Consider the following 19,367-nt stretch of genomic DNA (forward strand, 5'->3'; position numbering starts at 1 on the left):
ATGATGTTTCAGAAATCTTTATTTTTATTTTTATAGTTTTGTGTGTGTGTGTTTGCGCGCGCACGCGAGCAAGACTGTGAAGGTCAGAAGACAACTTTGCAGAGTGGGCTCCCTCTTTTCACCACGTGAATTCTGAGATGAGGCTCTGGTTATCAGGCTGGCCATCAACTGCACTGAGCACTGAGCCATCTGCTGGGTCCTTGTTTAATCATTTTTTTTTTTAATGGAAATCAAGTTAGCAACTCAAACAGCAATTTTTAAAATGAAACACAATGTAATCCAGACACAGCTACTCTGAAGCATGCTGAACATTGATGACAGGAAAAATATTACATTTTGTTTTTTATAATTAAAATATTACGTTTCTAAAAGAGCAGAGCACTTCATGTGTGCATGCGTTGTGTGTGTGTGTGCCTGTGTGCATGCCTGTGTGCATGCCTGTGTGTGTATGTGTGCATATGTGTGGTAAAAACTTTGCAATTTTTAACAACAATATTGAGTCCCGTCTGGAGTGGTTTAGGCTTCATTCTCTGTGAGTTTTATTTTGACTAAATGTGTCTGATGGGTGTCCAAACCAAGGCTGCAGCGAAGTTTCATGATGCAACATGGGCAAGTGCTCCCAGAAACACCTGAGATTCATTTGACTTCCAGTTATCGAGTTTGAATAAATTTTATGTTTGGAAAAAGTTTTACGGTTTCATATCATACATATACATACATACATACACACATACACACATACACACACACATATATGTTACAATTCCTACATTCAATATGATCTCATAAGGTCATGACCCACAATTCACAATTTAAGAAGCTATGATCCAGATGAAGATAAAAAGCCATTTTCCTATAGTGTATCTCACTTTTCTATCTTAAGGATAGAATTTTGTCCATGTTAGTCGAACAAAACCCTCGGTTTCACAACAAGACAATTATCTGTTTCATGAGGGAACTAAGAGCCTATTCTGTGTTCTTTTTTATGTGTGGTTTTCCTTTCTGTAGTTTCTGTTATCTATACCCCAAAGAAACATTAGGTAGAAAGTTTCGGAAATAAACAGTTGGTAATTATTAAGTAAATTTTATTGCAATCTACTGTTTATAGTTGTTTAATTTCATGATTATTCATTGTTAATGTCTTCTGGTGTCTAGTTTCCAAATTGAGCTTGATTCTAAGGATGTGTGCAGAGGAGAGAACAGTGCACACAGAAGGCCCAGGAGTTCCTGGCTTCTGGCAGCTGCTGGTTTGTTAAAGGAGCCTATGAAAATTAGGGAACACTGAACATTTTCTCTTCCCATTAACACTGTGCCCAGCAGCTGCCTGGTTTTGTGATGGGCTGTTTGGGCAGCATGGCTACTTATTTTTCTCTGAAGCACACTTAAAAAACACATTGCAGGGTTCCTTAAGAAAAGGGGTGGGGCTGGGGGGACAGAAAAAGAAAAAAAAAGGAAGCATGCAATGATACGAGAGCAGAGTAGATGTTTTGGGGATTTGGCTCCTAGGAATGTGAATGGAGAGAGAGATGGTGAAGGCAACAAAAAGTTTTAGAAGAAGCATTTAAACTGGTGTCCCTTGCTCAAATAGGAAGACACAGAAACGCTCAATAAGTTAAGCTTTGCCTGCCAGGTGAAATAGCAAACATTTTTTAGCGTCCTCCCCTTCCCCCCATGTGACCAGTCTAAGCTGTAAATACAACTACTAGGTTTACTGATTCCAGAGGAGTAGAAGAGAGCTTGAGGCATTAGGTAGTGCCCATCCTCCATACTTAACCTCACAATCTGATTTGAAAAGCTAAACTAACTACTCTCTTATGATACCTGCAAAGTAGGAGTAAGATAAGGTACCACGAATGAAGATGCAGGGGCCTTAACAAAGGTGAGACTGAAACTGCCTTCTTCCACAAGTCAATCAATTGACCTTGGGGATGCTCTGACTCAGAACCAGCAGGTGCAGAAATGCTCTTTCTTACACCAAGTGTCCAGACCAGTTCCCATGTTTCTCTGGAGGGAGGTATGCACATGCACCCCACATGTTTCTGGCTCTACTTGTCCAGATGGGAAGATCCTTCTTGATCTTGTTAAGAAACTCACACCCGTGGACAGGCGGTGCAGTAGCTATGGGCCTAGAGGTAACATAAGGAATGCACTGAATCCCTGTCTACAGCTAACAAGGTCGAAGATACCTACTTCAAAAGTGTCTGAATTTCTCTAGAAAGCTCCTTTTATCTTTACTGTGTCCGCTAAAGTTGCCAGTGTACACAGTGTGCTTACTCTGAAAGGCGAGCACTTGTGCCTAATTAACTGAGTCACTAGTGTGAGTGCCACTACAAGTCCACAAAAGGACTAGAGCCTCCAGAAGGAAACAAGCTTAGGTACGAACTGTAACAGATGTACACTTGGAAGTCTCTGCTTTTGAAATGGTTGAATCTTTTACGTGGTTTTACAATAAGAGAGACAAGGATTTTATTGGTCATTTAACCACCTCAGCCATTTCTTCTTCCTCAATTATATTTAACGTACTTAGCATTTTCTAATTCTTCTTTAAATACCTGCTGCTCCATTTTTCAGAGTTTTGTCCCAACTGACTCTAAAATAATCTAACTGCTCTCCCTGTCCATCCTGGGCATTTCCTCTTCCTCAGCTTCTTGCCCTGGGATCTTTTTATTTTTGAGTCCTGTGCTCTTATTCTCTGGGTTCCATCTTCAGACAGCCATGGTCCTATCTGCTCACTGCTGACATCTTCCCTCATACCTCCTGACCACTAAGAACAGAATGAAAAGCATCAGGGAGGATGAGTGACTGGAAGTGCCTTGAAGGGGGATGTCCAGGAAGCTAAGGAGTCAGAGGATGGAGGTGCAACACATTACCATGCTATGTAGGGAAGAGAGGGCACCCTGGAGAAAAGCTTCTACAGAATTCAGACCTGCCACCTGGCTTCTCCACATCACTCAAAAACGGTGTGGCCCGTATGCACTTTTTAAAATGTTACAACTTCTAGAAATGTTTTTGGTGAAAATGTTTTAAGACTGTAATACCTTCTGTCATATATGAATATAGCAAGTATTTCAATATGATTTGAAGCCAGTAGACACATGAGTTATAGTCTTGTGGTGTGTGTTTCTTTTTATGAAGCCCCTGAAGCATGGAGAGGGCTATTTTTCACTGTGCTGACATTCTTCAGTGTAACTGCTTCTTTAGTTCTTACTCTTTTGTCTTGTTAACAAGTTTTACTTTTACAAAGCTTCCAGCCTGCAAACTGTGAGGCAGGGTCCTAGAGGAGAAGCCTTTAGAAGCCCCTGCCCAGCTAGCATAGCTCTTTTGGTTCTGTTCTAATATAGTCCTTCTCAGACTTACTTGTGTGGAAATCATTAATTCTGAGCTGTTGCTTGTCCACTAGAATGTTGGTTTGGTTGGTCTATAGCTGTGTAAGGAATGGGGCTTGTAAAACAAACAAAACAAAACAAAACAGACAAACAAACAAAACCCACTCTCCTGTCATTTTCTAGTCAGCCCATCTGTAAATCTTTACTTTCTATCTAAATTTTTGGAAACTGGCTTTTATCTTACTTTCCAAATATTTTAGATAAAGAAGTTCTATACTACCTATGAAAGGTACACACACACACACACACACACACACACACCACAAATGCACACACTTCTGATAAACACTAAATATATATGTGTATATGCATTTATTATGACCATTGCTTGCCTGTCTATAAGATTCCATATATGACATTTCTCCCCTTTAAAGATATATTGTCATGGTTGCATAGAGTCTTCTAGACATTTATTAACACAGGTTGACTCACTTCTTGGGGAAACCATTTCAAGAAGTGGTATGCCTTACTAAGATATCCTTATGCAACTGCCAAGGCCTTGGTTCTTGGTCTACGCCCTAAGTGGCTGCTTCTGAACTTGTTTTCCTGACTCTTCCTTCATATTTGCAAGTGTGTTTGACTGGAGGTCTTTCCATTTTGTTCTGCTGTTAGAGTCAATATACAAAGTTCAGTGATAGCTTGCAGAAGGCTCACATCTGTGAGTGTCCAACAACCCATTAAGAAGCTCTACAGTTTTTGCAAGGACTTTGTATAGTGTTTAGTTGTTAAAAAATACTGAACAGATAAAAAACAAGTAAAATTTATTTTCTTCTTTATAGTCATCATTGCTATTTGTCCTGTGTGCAGACAACTAATTTGCTGCAGTTCCCCTAAGGGAGAATAAAGTTAAAATGCCATATTTGATTTCTTAAAAAGAAAAAAAAAATTCTTGTCTCAAAAGAACCAAATACAGTGGATTCAAGGGGCTGGAGGAAACACTGAACAGCTACTTGATTTCTTAGTTTATGTTACATCTGTCCATAGTACCTTACTCCAGTGAACACTAACCCGTATAAATATGTGATACTGTGACTTAATCTTGGGTGAGAGTTCAGTACAAATGTGAGCTCTTCACTGGACAATTCTTGCATCTGTCTTGTAGGGACGCTACAAATCGTTGTTTAATTCCACCAAATGCACTTTAAGGGTTTGGGATGTTTTTGTGTCTGTGTGTTTCACCAGAGTTCATAAACATTTTCATCTTGGATCTTTGTTGTTTGGTTGGTTTCTCTCCTCGTTTCTCACCCCATTACATTTTATACATTATTTGTGTTGACAGTAGAGAATCATGAAGTGATAGATGCTTAATTGAATGTGTTATCTATGCCAAAGAAATAATTCCAAATTTATTTCAACATGCTGGCAATCCCCAACATACAAACACCTAAATTAAGACTGACCTACATATTCACATGGATATTCACTGGCTCATATTTTCACTGTGTTACACCCACAGGATCATTTATAGCACTGACAATGTATCTATATCAACTTGGCATGTTCAGAAATTCAGCTTCCTAAAGACGGTCAGGAGTAAAGGGCAGAGGGTAGTGGATTTGGAGTACACGTATGGGTTGGGGATGAGTTCTGATAATCAGCTTTGAAAATGCACTGTGTTCTTTCGTGAGACTAGTATAGATTGACTTCTAAAAACCATCTTTTCCAACATGAGCTCTATGTTTTAAAACCCTTACTTACTTTAATTCAATTTCTATATTTAATGACTTGCTCGGACACATCTTATTTTATTTTTGGCCTTTCGAGAGTTCATGTAGCCTAGGCTACTCTAGACTTCATGATGTAGCCAAGGATGACCTTGGTCTTCTAAGCCTTTTCAAATGCTGGGATCACTGGCCTTTCCCACCACCCCAGCAACAAATATAATTTTAAAACGCATAATACTTATGGTTATTCCTTTTACATCTGAATCATACTTCTAAATGCATTCTACTGACACTCTGGTTGTCTCCACAAGTATGCAAGGGTGAGTATTTGGTCTGGTCGGAGAAGATGAGGCAAATTCTGAGCATGTGGAAGTGGAAGCAAGAGCCTCAGGTGTTGGGGCACTTAGGAATTTCAGGGAAGGGGTGTCAGAGGCACTTAGGAATTCCAGGGAAGGGGTTCCAGGCAGTGGAATTGATGCTCAGAAAAGGAGATGCTAGGGGCAACTGGAATGTTTAACTTTTGTCAGTTTACAGAAATTCGAAAGGAAATGAACTTCCTCCTTGGGCTGGCATTGTAGGCTTCCTGAAACTGAGACTCACAGGCCACTCAGAGTTGGCTTTACTTAATGCTGGGCTGACTTTAAATCCTAACAACAGTCTTAACTTGCATCTCTGAGGAAATGAGGCCTAGTTACCAATCAATTCCTGTTAGCATGCCGTGTGGCTTGGTCGCATTCCGTCTGAATGGACTTATTGCTTTCCTATCCCTTATTCCTTTCTTTTTACTTTATAAGGTTTTACAACTTCACGTTCTTTGTGTTTTTGTATAGGCACACACACACCACAGCAGGCATGTGACAGTCAGAGGACAACTTCTAGGTGTCAGGTCTGTGGACAGTGGGACTGTTAGCCTTGGCAGCTAGAGTGTTCACTCACTGAACCATTTTCCCAATCCCAACCTGCATTCTTCAACCTTAGTTTGAAATTGTGGGGGGAGAGGGGTATGTAAAATGAACTAGGAAGAGAGTCAATGAAGTGAAGCTTTATTAGATGGAATTTGTGTAATATTCTGGTTCTAATAACTTTTGGCCCTAACAACTTCACAGATGTACCCTGGCAGGTCAGAATTCCCAGAACCCTAGGGATCGATCCACAAAGATATAGCTCTTGTTCCTCCATGTCTAAAATCATTGGTTCTACTGTTCCAGCAAATTCTATGGCTTCATGAAGCCTCTGCGTCTGGTCTTCCTATCCTATAGTCTGGAAAGTTTTTGTCTGTCCTCTGCCCCAGCTTTTGCCTACTCTTTAGATTTTTCTGCAAGCTCCCTCTAGCCTAGGTCAGATCTTACTTCAGACACTCATGGAGTTATATTGCTGTGTGATTAAGTAGATGAGTTTGCAACTCTACATTTATCATTGTGATCGTGTTGCTTAGCTTCTATGCCCTCCAATTGGAGTGTTTAATGGAAACCAATTCTCTTTCTCATGCTGTTCACAGTTTATGTACTATTCGAGTATTAACCACGCCTGGTTTTGCTCAGCTTCCAAGATAGGATGAGTTGGGGCTTGTTTAGAGTGGTATGGCTGAGATGCGTTGTTTGTTGTTGGTACTCTGTACGGACACTGTACTTGGGCCACTGTGGTCCGAGTGGTTACATGCGGCGATGGTAGTAAGAGCCATCAGGAATGATGGGTTTATAAACAGTGGGATCACTTGAGAATGAGAAAATGAAGGCAGCACATCGGAGGTGGAGATGTTTTCTTCAAGTGCTGAGTCATTGTCTTCTCTTAACTTTCTGTAGCAGTCATAAGTCTGCTAACTCGTGGAGTAACACTGAACTCTGTCCACAGTGGTCATCCACTAACACATTCTTGTCACCATTCAATACACTTAAATTCACCTAACAAGGCAAAATCTCATGACCAATTTCAAACGAGCCTAACTTCAGTAACATTCAGAACTGTCTCTGAGTACCAGGAATCTGTGTATTTAGAGGAAATTTAAACTTTGTTTATGGTTGCTTTGCTTTGAGTCTCACCAGGTAACCCTACCTGGGCTTCAGTGCTTTGCTTTCCTGCCTCCATGTTCAGGTGCTATAATTACAGTGCATGCCAGTGGGCTGGCTGTAGAGCTGACCCTTGTTCTTGGCTCCTCCCATTCTTCTTGGTGTATCTGTACCACACACCAGTTGTGAAGACCATTCTGAACTTTGGCTCTGGGATAGCAAGTGTCCACAACTAACTCCTTATCTTTTTGGTTTTAACGGGAGTCATCCACAAGAAAGCTTTGGTTGGTAGAACCTCCTTTGTTTCACTGTTTCTCCTTGGCCAACTGGGAATTTTTTTTTTTAAGTAAGAACAAGGATACATTAAATAACTGAGCTAAAGCAGAATTATAGAAAGGAAGACCAGGAATGAACAGAATCCTAATTAAAATTAAGAACACAAGTTAATCATTGATTTTGATCATTAACTATTTGGAATATTAGCTTCTGATTAGAAGATACCCAAAGTACGTTGTTTCTATTTAAAACATCAGCTGGGTAGGGTGGTACAGAATTTTAACTCCAGCACTCAGAAGGCCGAGGCAGGAGGATCTCTGTAAGTTCGAGGCCAGAATGGTCAAAATTGCAAGTTCCAGGACAGCCAAGATAACATCTCAAAACAAAACAACACAATAACAAAAATGCTAAGATTTGAGCCTTTGGGATATGCCTTTATATATCTGCTGAAAAATCTCCCCAAGGTCACCTGAGTTCGGACATGCCACCTCTCTCTACCACAGTACCAAGAACTGAGTCCTCAGATAGCTCATTGCCGATGAGGCAGGTGTATGGAATGGTGCTCTGGGAAACAATGGTGTAATTTCTTGAGAAAGTTAAGAAAATCCAGACTCTCAAGGAGTTTAGATTTATAACAGATGTTTAAAATGTGAGTCTGGAGTCTAAGCCAGGACCAAGTTGTCTCCTAAAGACAATTGAGTTTCTTTGGTACAGAACAACTAGAAAATGAATAAAGTAGAGGCTACACATACTTCATTAGGAAAAATAAAAGGCAAGAGGAAACAAATAGCCTTCGATTTATCTTTTAAGGTTGACCTCAGGGAAACTATACCAACCACAAAATTTTTTAGTTAGGTAAGACATCATCAGGGACAATTTCAGGAAGCGTTGGCCTGTTTCTGAGGGCACAGCAGGCATTCTTGAGCATCTGATACTGTGCCTGCTAGGCTGCTTGCCCACGGTTAGCTCTTGACTCTGAGAACACTTTCTAATTCTGGAGAATGCATATCTTTTATGCTTTCTGCATTATCAGATTTCACAAGTGAGGATTTTTTTTCCAAGCATTTTACTCATATACGTCTTGAAAAGGAAAGTAACAGGTGGAAGTTGAAGTTAGGCTTTCTCTGCTGTGGGAAAAATATATTTACCATTCACTAAAATGCAATATTCTCTTTGCATTGTGATGGCACTGGGTTAGAAACAGACATGGGTACGACTTGGGGCCTGTTGTAATGAACTCCAGAGAACATGTCTAGAAGTTGATGGTCTTAGGAGAGTAAAAGTATTGTCGGTTAGAATAGACATGTGAATATGAGAGAGAGAGAGAGAGAGAGAGAGAGAGAGAGAGAGAGAGAGAGAGAGAGAGACCCACCTAGGATTTGGCTGTTGCAGGGGAGTGACAATAGGTTGGTAAGTCAACCAGAGTCCAGAAAATGCTTCATGTAAGACACAACAGTTGAGCACGGCCTTAAAGCTCACCAAGAGGCTTGCCACATTGATGAGGAAAGGAAAGGAAGCCCATTGTGGGGAAAGGACTAGCTCAAGAAGCCTCAAAGAACTGAGAGCTGAGGGCAGAGAGTTTCCACAGGCTCAGGACCAGGTGTGTGGTAGGTATACATCAAAATCTTTGCTGAAAACCCACTTGGGAAAGAGTCTGTCAAAGTCCCCAGTGCCAGGCTAAAAGTTATGATCTCTGTCCTAAGGGCACCATGGATGGCCTGGAAGTGCCAGGGTGCTATGATCAGATCTGTACTTCAGGAAAACAATTCTGACTGCTCTTGTGCATTGGAGATGAAGACTATACAGCTCCTGATGATCTCTGAAGCATTGTAGCAAATTCTTGAGAAAGGGTGTCTATAAATCTTGCCATTTATCCTCTTAACATAACACAGAAACATTATTCTACTTGACTTTTGGAAAACTGGATACCCCAGTATCTAGAGAAGTGGGTTTGGGGTGTGCCTTTTACATTTTCTAACACTCCTAGGCACTGGGCATGCTGAGATCCCTGAAAATAAATCCAACTTTCCACATCGATAAGGCATTTGCACCAGTGACCCGAGAGGCTGGATTCAGCATGCTAAAGGGCCTTATTTACCCTTTCAGATTTGCTGTGGAAGATTCAGAAGAAGGATGCCCTTAATGTCCACAGTCACAATGTACATAATCCTCTCTGCAGCAAGACTTCAGCTTTGAAGTGATCATTTAGACCGTTTTCAGGGCAAAATAGAATTTTCCAAGGTTGCCAGCTACAGTTACCAATGGTATGGGTTACTGAATCAAGCTATGTCTGAGGACAAAGCACTGCTATTCTGAAACCCTACAAAATAAAGGTCAAAGAAAGGATATGACCCTGAACTGTGGAGTCTCCACACAAAGCCGTAAATGAAAATGTCCTCGAATCTATGATTGTCTGATAACTTCCAGCTAAACAAGGGTGTCCCAGCCTTATACTTTTATTTGCCCTGGCAGTTGAAAGTTTAGTTCACCTCCTTAATTAGTTTTGCCTCTATGACCCAGAGGTCCTGGGACACACATCCACTTTATTTTTACCTGATAGCCCCACTGACAGGCAAAGTTCCCATCAGTTGTGATGTAAATCTTAGGCTCTTTTTAAGGGTTTTGTTTCTGCCTCCCTACTGATATATTTTGAGGAATAGCAGCCCTGGGAGAAAGGAGGGAGAAAGTTTAAGGCGGGTGGGAGTGTGTGTGGGGGGCACAGAGCTTGGACCTGACTATAGAGGAATCCCCACTGACCTGGTCAGTCTGACCTATTGAATGGTCTGAATACAATAAATGCTGTTTTATCCTGCCTTGAAAGGCAGGAGATAGCAGAGTCTAAATGCCTAGGCATGCTTAAATAGGCGACATGGGATGTTTGAGTTGAGTGTGTTTGAAATCTGAGCTCTCTGGCAGCCTGGGAGTTGCCACAGGTCACCTGCCTTGTTCCACAGGGACAAGCCCAGGTCTCACCAGAGACTGTCCAGAGCGGAATCGTAGTACAAATTCCTTTCTTTGTTGGTTGGCCTCATTCACTAGACCATGGACTATAAAATTTTGTAAAAACAATCCTTAAATATTATTTGAAAGGGCAAATGGCCTACGCTGAAAGGTTTGACAGTTTGACATACAGTGCATGGTTTTGATAGGTTGGAAACTGGAAAGTGTGGCCAAGAGTCTCCCCCTGCTTGTTAGAAGCCTGGTGTTTGTAGACTAGTATCCTTTTGTGGTACAGAGTTCCTTTGCTTCTTGCAATCTGGCAATGAGTCTGCTTCAGTGATCTTCAATCCTTTTAGACTAATTTATCAGAGAGCAGAAAAAATAGCTGGTACCTTAGAATCCAGCATCCAGAAGCACAGAGCCAGGTACCACCAATTAATCATAGCAAGGCAGACTCCTCTAGAGTCCTCTGATAGCATCAGAGCCTCTGCCCAGAGAGTCACGTAGGTGAGGGAAAGAAAGGAATGTGAGTGGCCTGGTCTGCTCTCATCAGAACCTGGGAAGTTGCAGGGAGTGAATTTCTGCATTAGAATATTACATATGTGCAGCAGTGTGCATGCAGGCAGCCATTGCTGCCTCTGCATAGCCAAAGGCCATTTGCAGGAGCCTCTGGCCCCTCAGTCACTGGCCTACTAGTTAATTGCCACACGGACTTCATGACACATGGGCAGATAATATGACATTTTCGGTTTCTGTCACTAGCAAACGCCACAACGTTGCTTGCACTAGTTGCTAAGAAGCTGTCAGAAACCATTAGCAGTTGGCTAAAGTTGCCCTGTGGCATTTCCTCATAGCATCGGCAAAACGAGCGTAAATCACCCACTGGAGCCCACTGCTACCCTAATGAGGCCGTAAGCTTGTTTATGGAGTAGCATCATTTTTATGATTATTTCCACCTTTTCAGTTTGCCTTCATTTGGCAGCAGGAGAAGTCAGCACCAGGAATGAAGTCACTGCTGACATTTTACAAATAGGCTTCAGAGCCTCTGCCTGCTGCCATGTGGTCGGCCGTGGTTCTCCAAGTTTATGTAGTGATCTTAAAAATAAAAAAATAAAAAAATAAAAAATAAATAAATAAAAAAAAAGGAAATAAATCCTCCCGAGACTGCATCGAGGTGACTGTATCAAATTGCGGAGTGAATTGAAATGCTAAAGGTACAATTGACCATTTAGACTCTCCTCTGAGGTTGAGACGCTGTGAGATCAATTTTCAATTTTAGAAAGTGGAAGAGGTTAAACAATTTATTAAAATCTATGAAAGTGTTTGCTTTTAGAATGCTCTGTTTTATTATGCTCTTCTCGGGGCCCCCATCTTCTCCATTTCCCTAACCGTGTTGGGAAGGAGCGAGGTTTATTGTTTTAGGCTTTCTGAACATGCACCAGTATTTACACTGGATTGAAAGCATTTGCTTCCAATGAAAATCTTGTCTTAGATTACAACCCAGCAGTGTAATTTCCCTCCCAGATGGGAGTAAAGTAGCTGTATTTGCCTAAAAACAGTAGGAAGAACAAACTGTGTATTAAGCCGGGCTGTTTTTGGCTTGAGCTAATGATGTAACAGAAACCTTTTATTCAAGAGAGGTCACTGCCAGGGACTGAAGGGGTGATCTGGCTCCCGACTGAAAGGCTTCTCCATTGTATCTCCATAAGTCTTCACTTAAAAAAATCCTGTTCTTAATGCTTCTGCTTTCATACAGCAGAAATAAACAGGAAAGGTTCTGGGGAGTGTTACACGTGGAATGCAGAAAGCCTCCCTCTCCTAATGGAGTATATAATTCAGGTGCCCTCAAGGCCTGCTTTCAGGAATTCTTTTGCCCGAGGTAATGGGAAGCTAAGGCTGCTTTAAGGCCTTGATTATCTATTAATGCACAAAGCTGGAAAAAAGTCATCTCCACTGGATTATGGTAGATATTTCCATAAATTATCAATGAATTCTCTTCTAGGCAGGCACTAGACATTGCTTGCTAAATTAATCTGAAGGGGTTTGAGATGGATAAAAAGGCTATTTTTGTGAAGGTGGAGACCTATCACGGGGAGGTGGGGAAAACAGTATTGGTAGGTTAGAAGCTTTTCATTTTTAATCGCTGAGCGAGTCGGATGTTTCTCTTCCTGGGCCACCTTCTGCATACCGAAGGTGGATTAGCTATTGCAAATTTAAATGCTGTGGAGCCGTTTTCTCTTCTCATGTTTCTTTAATGAATTGTTGTTTTATGTGGTGAATGGCTTCTCTGTAGAAGAAGCTTCTTTAAATACTAGACTTTCAAAGAATTTATTAGGCAAACCCAAGGGGATTTCTCATAATACTTGGTTATGCAAATAAAGGCTAGGCAGCATTGACTTAGGTGTATAGGTGTCTGGTCCACCAAGGAACCCAATGTGAGCATGCCCAGTCACGTGACACTGAAGATCAGGACTTTCTCCTTTAGCTGAATGGGCTGACGGCTTTGGTGTTGGTAGTCTTCATGATCTTTTCTAGAGAGAACACAGTCTATGAGCCCGGGGAAACCTTCACAAGTTATATAGATGTTAAATGCACTGAACTTGTAGATGTTTTATAAAAGTTTGCATTACAAGAAGCTCTGTCAAACCTCATGGCATGGTATAGCTCTACTAACAGTCAAAATGTCAGAATCCACCTGCTCCTGACTAGGGGTAGTTTATCTCCAGACACATCAAGACAAGTGAAAGCCACAGGGCTCACTTTTCACTTGTCACAAGGGTGGGGTATGAGTTTCCTGATACAACAGTTATGAACAATTGAAGAACTGCTGTGGATGACTCGAACGAGTGAAATCCAACTAGCAATCGCTGTTGCACTGACCTATAGTAGCAATAACCAACAAAAGAAGTGAAGCCCTGTAAGAAAATCTAATGTGATTTCCAATAGGTAGTAGTCATCAGGCAGAGTGTACTAGCAAAGTGTCAGGTTCTTTGGACCATAGGTTCCCAGTGACCTCTTTAATGGGATGAGGGTGCCCTGGGTGTGGTTGCTACCACATTTTGAAGCCTGGCTGCGGTAGCTTTTCATTTTGGTCCCAGACCAAGAAGTTTATTTCTAAAAGTCCATTTCCAAAACTCACAGACAGGGCAAAGGGCTTCAGGCAGCTCCCTGGTGAGACGTGTCAGAGGCCGAACACTAATCAGGATAGTGGGTTTAGTCCATTGTCATTCATCCTTTGACTTCGGTGCGAAGATAAAAAATAAGTATTTCTAATGTAGATCTTGTGACTTTTATAAATTTATATAATAATCCTGTGATTATATGGGTAACACTTTTTTCTCATCTTGTCATATATGGCATTATTAAAGGAATGCTGTATTATCATTTTACTGAGTTGCAGAGCTGAGTATTTCCTAAAATAAATGACTCAAGTGTTTCTAACAAAAATCAGTAGGAAACTTGGATCCATTAGGAATATGTTCCCAGGTGACCTCTCAGTGTGTGATCCTTGAAGACAAAATTTTAGAAACTGCCCAGATTATTAGTGCAATGCAATTCTAGCATTACGTTATTTTATTTCAATTGCAATTATTTTGTAATTACAAAATATGCCAGGGGTTTTCCTTTACTGAATTTGACGCTCTTGCGATACTAAGCAAAAATATCTCTCTCCTTTGAAGCATTCCATGACAAATTGCTTATGTGATGGATCGCCTGCATTTTCCCATCCTGCTCCCACCCCAGCCAGTCTGAAGATAGATCACCTGTGGCAGCAGTTGCTGTATTAAATGCATCTTCTCTCCAGTTGACATCAGTGACATTATATGGAGTTCAAATCCCAGGCAGAGACCCCCACTGACTGTGCCACCATACTGAACTCCCCAGTAGAGGTGTTACATAGACTGAAATAATTACCATGGCAACAAAGCCACTCAAGAGATGGATATTTTCCTTCAGTCCTTTTGTCTTTAGCACTGATCTTTGAAAGATTTTTAAAATATATATATATAGTAAACATATATATATATATATATATATATATATATATATGCATGATTATTTTTTAGCTGAGACCTTGTTCTTTCTCTTTGTTTTAGAATAAAAATAGAAGTACCAAAGAAACTACTAATCTTTTAACTGCTCTTTTGGTTTTGTTTGTTTCCAAAGGCATTCTATTTGAATAAAGCATGTCAAGGTAGCATCAGTCAAAATTTGATTCACTATGTTTGCAGGTGATGGCTTGGACAACAGTGTAGCTTCCCCCAGCACAGGTGACGATGATGACCCTGATAAGGACAAAAAGCGTCACAAAAAGCGTGGCATCTTTCCCAAAGTAGCCACCAATATCATGAGGGCGTGGCTGTTCCAGCATCTAACAGTAAGTGGATTCTAAATGACGTATGTAAACTAAATATGGACGATGAACCCGTTTTGATAAAGAAAAAAAAAATTATCCCCTCTGCACTTCCTACAATCTGGGGTGCCCTGTTTTTTTAACCAAAAGTTAGCACTTATTTCCGAGTCTCACACCCTAAATCAGGAGCTTCATTTGAAGTTCACTATTGTAATTGTGTTAATTTTCCTAAGTTATAGGAATTGGGAGTCTATGTGTACTTGTGGTTATATGAATGTATGTTCGAAATGACATTGCATTTTGAAGTGACTCTGAAGTGCTTACAGCTAGTTACTAAACTTTCTAAAAGGAGAGTTAACACCCATCCTGTAGATGACAACTGGAGTGAGCACTCTAGTGGACCCTCCCGGTGAACGCTCTCCAAAACCATCTACAGTATTTGGATGGAAGATGGTCATATAATTTGCTGTATAGTGGCTTGAATTAGACCCTTCCATTACAACAATAATGCGGTGAGTCACCCCAGTGAGAGTCATCCCTGCAGTTAGAGCTGTAAAGGAAACCAGCAATACACAGGCAACTCTTCCTGTGCAGTCCCCCGGGACTTTTCCAGCAAAGCAGCAGTCTATATTGTCTGTGTGAGTACTGCTCTTTCCACTGCAGGAATTCTGGAGATGTGAGAAACTAGAGACTTGGGGTTTTACGCCAATAGGGATTTGTTTAGTTTGCTGATGGTTCTGAATGAATTTCATGCCCAAAATATTTATAATCACAATCTTTTGGTGGCTATTTTGTAAGTGTATGTGGACTTTTTTGGCATTTAAGAAAGAAGCCAAAATAAAAATTTGTGGATAAAGTAATATTCTAAAAATGAGTTAAAATTGTTGACCAGAGTATTTTTAATATTATGGGTGCAGGTTAAAATAGTATGTAGATGAATAGAAGTTAAAAACATGTGACTTTGGCTTCAATAGACTCACTATTTTAAACTTAGATTGCTTTTCTTAAAGGTTTTCCCCCCCTAAACATGAAAGCCCAGAGCCTGGTGACTCTCACTTGCTTGCCCAGTTTTCCAGCTATGTTCTCCGAGAGTTGTTCTTGTCTAAAGGAAGGTATTCAGTGCTATATGAAAGCAGCATTAATTCTGTTGCTCTGGGTAGGAGCTGTACCTCCAGTAATACTCAGGGATAAAAATTAATCCACCTTCTCCAGCCCTGAGGAATGAAATCAAAACCAAGATCAGTAGCAAAAACCAAAAACAACAGTTTTCTCTTCTTCCCGTTGTGATTCAAAAACATGGTCTAAAACAGTGGTTCTCAACCTTCCTAATGCTACAGCCCTTTAATACAGTTCCTCATGTCATGGGTGACCCCCCCCCCCAGTCATAAAAGTTATTTTTGTTGCTACTTCATAGCTGTCATTTTGCTACCATTAGGAATCGTACTGTAAATATATAATATACAGGGTATCTGACCCACAGGTTGAGAACCATTGGTCTAGACAGTGTTGCGCGTTTTTGAATAAAGTTCATGAGATGGTTAGCACTGAAAGCTACTGGATTAAGACACTGTGATTTCGACCACATATTTGCTTTCCTTGAAAGGATCCTGATTTCATTACTTGTCTAAAATGTGTTGCGTATAGGTGAATGCTTTGTGGTCTGCCTTGTGTAACCTTCCAACTGATGATCCCCAACCATGGGTGAACTAGAGAAGGAAGGACTGTGGTACCCAGGGCAGATGATGAAAACATCATTTAGAGAAGAGGTGACCGTCCATCTGGGTGCCCATGCTGTATGCGAATTTGTCTGAGAGCCAACTGGCTGCTCTGCTCTGCAGTAAGAGTCAAGTCAGGATGGCCCTGAACTTATAACCAAACTACCGCTGCTTCCTATCTTAACAGTAAGAAGAAATAGAGAGCCTCAGCTTCTCCTCAGCTTGATTGAGGAGGAGCTTCCGGGTGACTTGACTCTGAGATGTCCCTGAATAAAATATAATCAAATATTGGTTAGCACAAAATCAGAAAGAGGTAGGAGCAAGCTATCTTACTCCTCTGCCAGTTTTCCCAGGTTGTACCCCCTGAGGAAGGTGAAAAACCTTTCAGAGATCTATACCATCTAACAGAAAGAAAAATCAAACAGAAACCAAATCCTTTCTAGTGGCATGATTTCACCTATAGCATAATGCTTGTGTGAACTGTGTGTTACTGGGACAATTGTCATGGAAATTACCCACAAGTTGATTTCTGGAGGCTTGGCTGGTTGCCCTCAGTCACTAGTGTGGGTCACTGCCCTGGAAGAGAAGTCCTCCCTCCAGGCTTCCTGGGCTTTCTATGAATGTCTGTGGAAGTTGCCTTGCAGTTTCTACTGGGAACTTGTACACCCTGACCCACCTCAGCACCTTCTGCTCATAAGGAACTATGGGTAATGAGAACGACTTCCAACATGCCAGCTCCCCTGGTAACATTTTTGAAAGTAGAGCTATGAGGGCATAGAATTTTTTTCACCCTTCTACTTTTCCCAAGGAGAATCCACCCCACTCCCTGTAACAAAAAAGACTCTATTTTTCAAGGCATCTCCCCCCCCCCCATTTTTTTTCCTATACTTACAGAGAGAATGTCCAGGGCACTTAGATGGAGTTACAGTCAGGAGCTGATTCCAATAAATTCTATGGAAAAAGCAATAGATTTGAAAGAGTATTGCTGAGTGTCCTACTTGCTAATACTGACCTATGGTAAGTCCTAGTGGCTCTCTAGGGAAACTTAAGTCTTCCTTAGGAAAACTGTCACAGATTGTAAAACAATTGCATTATTTCTGTGTGATTAATGTGATTCATCTGGAAATTCCATTCTGAAATATTTCTCCACATAAAAGAGCAGTCAAAACTCTGGCTAATTAAAAAATAGTAATAACCATTTATTGGTAAATTGTAAATGAGTTTTTCTTAAATACCAAAAGGCATATTCTAAAAGCTGAAACACCTTGTAGAAAGTAAGCTGCTCTTTCTTTCTTTCTTTCTTTCTTTCTTTCTTTCTTTCTTTCTTTCTTTCTTCTTTTCTCTCAAAATAAATGGACGAATCCTTCTATTGAGTTTATTCAGTTTAAAAGTTGAAAAGGCTTTCAAGCATTTGTGTGTCAAAGGCATGGAAAAGGCTTTGCAGCCAGCTGCAGGAGAAGGAAACTGCCTTGGTATTCAGTTAGCTACAGGTAGATTTAATCGGCCACCCATGTTACTAGTCCAGAGAACGAAAGGCTGGTTCTTGGACTTATGGACTGTAGCCACCTAACCTGCATACTCATGTATAATAAAACAACGGGAGGAAAGGAAACTAGTCCAAGACGCTGGTGATTATCGAGTCAATCCCTCCAGCTTAGATTTCCCAGACATTTGTCAGTGTTGATAAGTAGGGAAAGTCTCTTCAAAGAAACGATCTCCTGCAAGAGAAAAGGCTGGCTGACATGATTTAGATAGTTAATAAGGGAGAAGCAGAAAGGGAATAGAAGCATTTATTCATGGAGATGCTTGTGTTTGCCTGAAGACAAACCATTGCACACAATTACAAGCTACTTAATATCTTCATGAGTCAGAATCAGTTCAGGACTTATGTCACATCAAGATATTTCCCTGTCTCTTGGGCATTATCCTCAAGGTAAATGGCATAGTGCATCTCTGGACTTCTGCTGGATATGTTTCACATTCCTCATCTTTTACTACATTGTGTTATAAAGATATGTTCCTGGGCCACTTGGAATGAAGAAAAGCACTAAATACAATGTTTCAGGTGAAAAGCAAGGGTCTTTGGTTTCCCTACCTGATCATTTTACATTTTAAAGCTATAATCTAGATAGGAAAGTGGTTAATGAGGGTCTTCTTTAGAATGTGCAGTGATTGTGTGCTCCTGTTTGGAGCCTCTGTGTATTCCAGGCATCCCAAAAGTTGGGAGGAGTGGAGATCAAGATACAGACTCAGGTGGAGAAAGTATTCAAAGGTCAAAGGTCATTACTTGGCTTTAACTAGCATCCAGTCTTCCTGGCTCCCAGTCTTTGCACTGATATGAGGATCCCCTTAGGTTAAGCCTTATAAATGTCATTTCTGAGACAAATACACATATTTTCTATGTGTGCCTGTTTCCTTTATTTTTTTATTTTCTGTGTTTGTACATCTAGCCTGGAAAATATTTTCATAAGAGTGTGGCCAAATTCATGGCTCAATATCCGATTTATAAGACTTTCTTCTCATGGATACAGGCAGTGTGAGGGCTTGTAGAATCTTCCAGATTGAGAATGGTGTTTCCATAGAAACACTATTAGATGAAAAGTGCCCTGCGGGTCTGCCACTCTACACATGGAGCAAATGGAATTGGACTGGGAATTGATTGCTCTAGAAGAGACAGATGTTGTCCTCTGGTTCTGATCTTGGTAACAAGATCCATTGAAGGATCTCAGTGTCATAGCCATCCTAACAGTTCTGGGAGAACCACCATCTAGACACTGCGATTGATTACTGCAGTGAGAAAGTTCTTATTGATATCTCAATGGCTTTTTTGTTGATCAAGGTAAGAGAGGGGTCAGAAGGCACACCTGTATCCACACAGGGAGCTATCGGTGACATTTTCTTTTCTCCTTACATTTTTATTTCCTAACAATGAATATTCTTAGCCTGCCTTACCTGCTCTGAAAGAAGTAGGGCAGATTTTAGAAAGCAGAAAGGCAGGTCATCTGTATTTGCAAAAGCTTACTTGA

The 19,367-nt window shown here is 40.8% G+C and overlaps 1 protein-coding gene across 4 annotated transcripts in view; it reads left to right on the forward strand.

Moving 5' to 3' along the window:
* The window catches only part of Meis1 (Meis homeobox 1), a 140,088-nt gene that overhangs the window by 64,605 nt on the left and 56,116 nt on the right, over positions 1-19,367 (forward strand). For all 4 annotated transcript variants that reach the window (XM_034508633.2, XM_034508631.2, XM_076938091.1 and 1 more), the window contains exon 8: positions 14,505-14,650. In XM_034508633.2, coding sequence (XP_034364524.1) covers positions 14,505-14,650 — 146 coding nt within the window. The remainder of the gene's footprint in view (positions 1-14,504; positions 14,651-19,367) is intronic.

This window comes from Arvicanthis niloticus, chromosome 7, assembly GCF_011762505.2.
Source record: "Arvicanthis niloticus isolate mArvNil1 chromosome 7, mArvNil1.pat.X, whole genome shotgun sequence".
NCBI lineage: Eukaryota > Metazoa > Chordata > Mammalia > Rodentia > Muridae > Arvicanthis > Arvicanthis niloticus.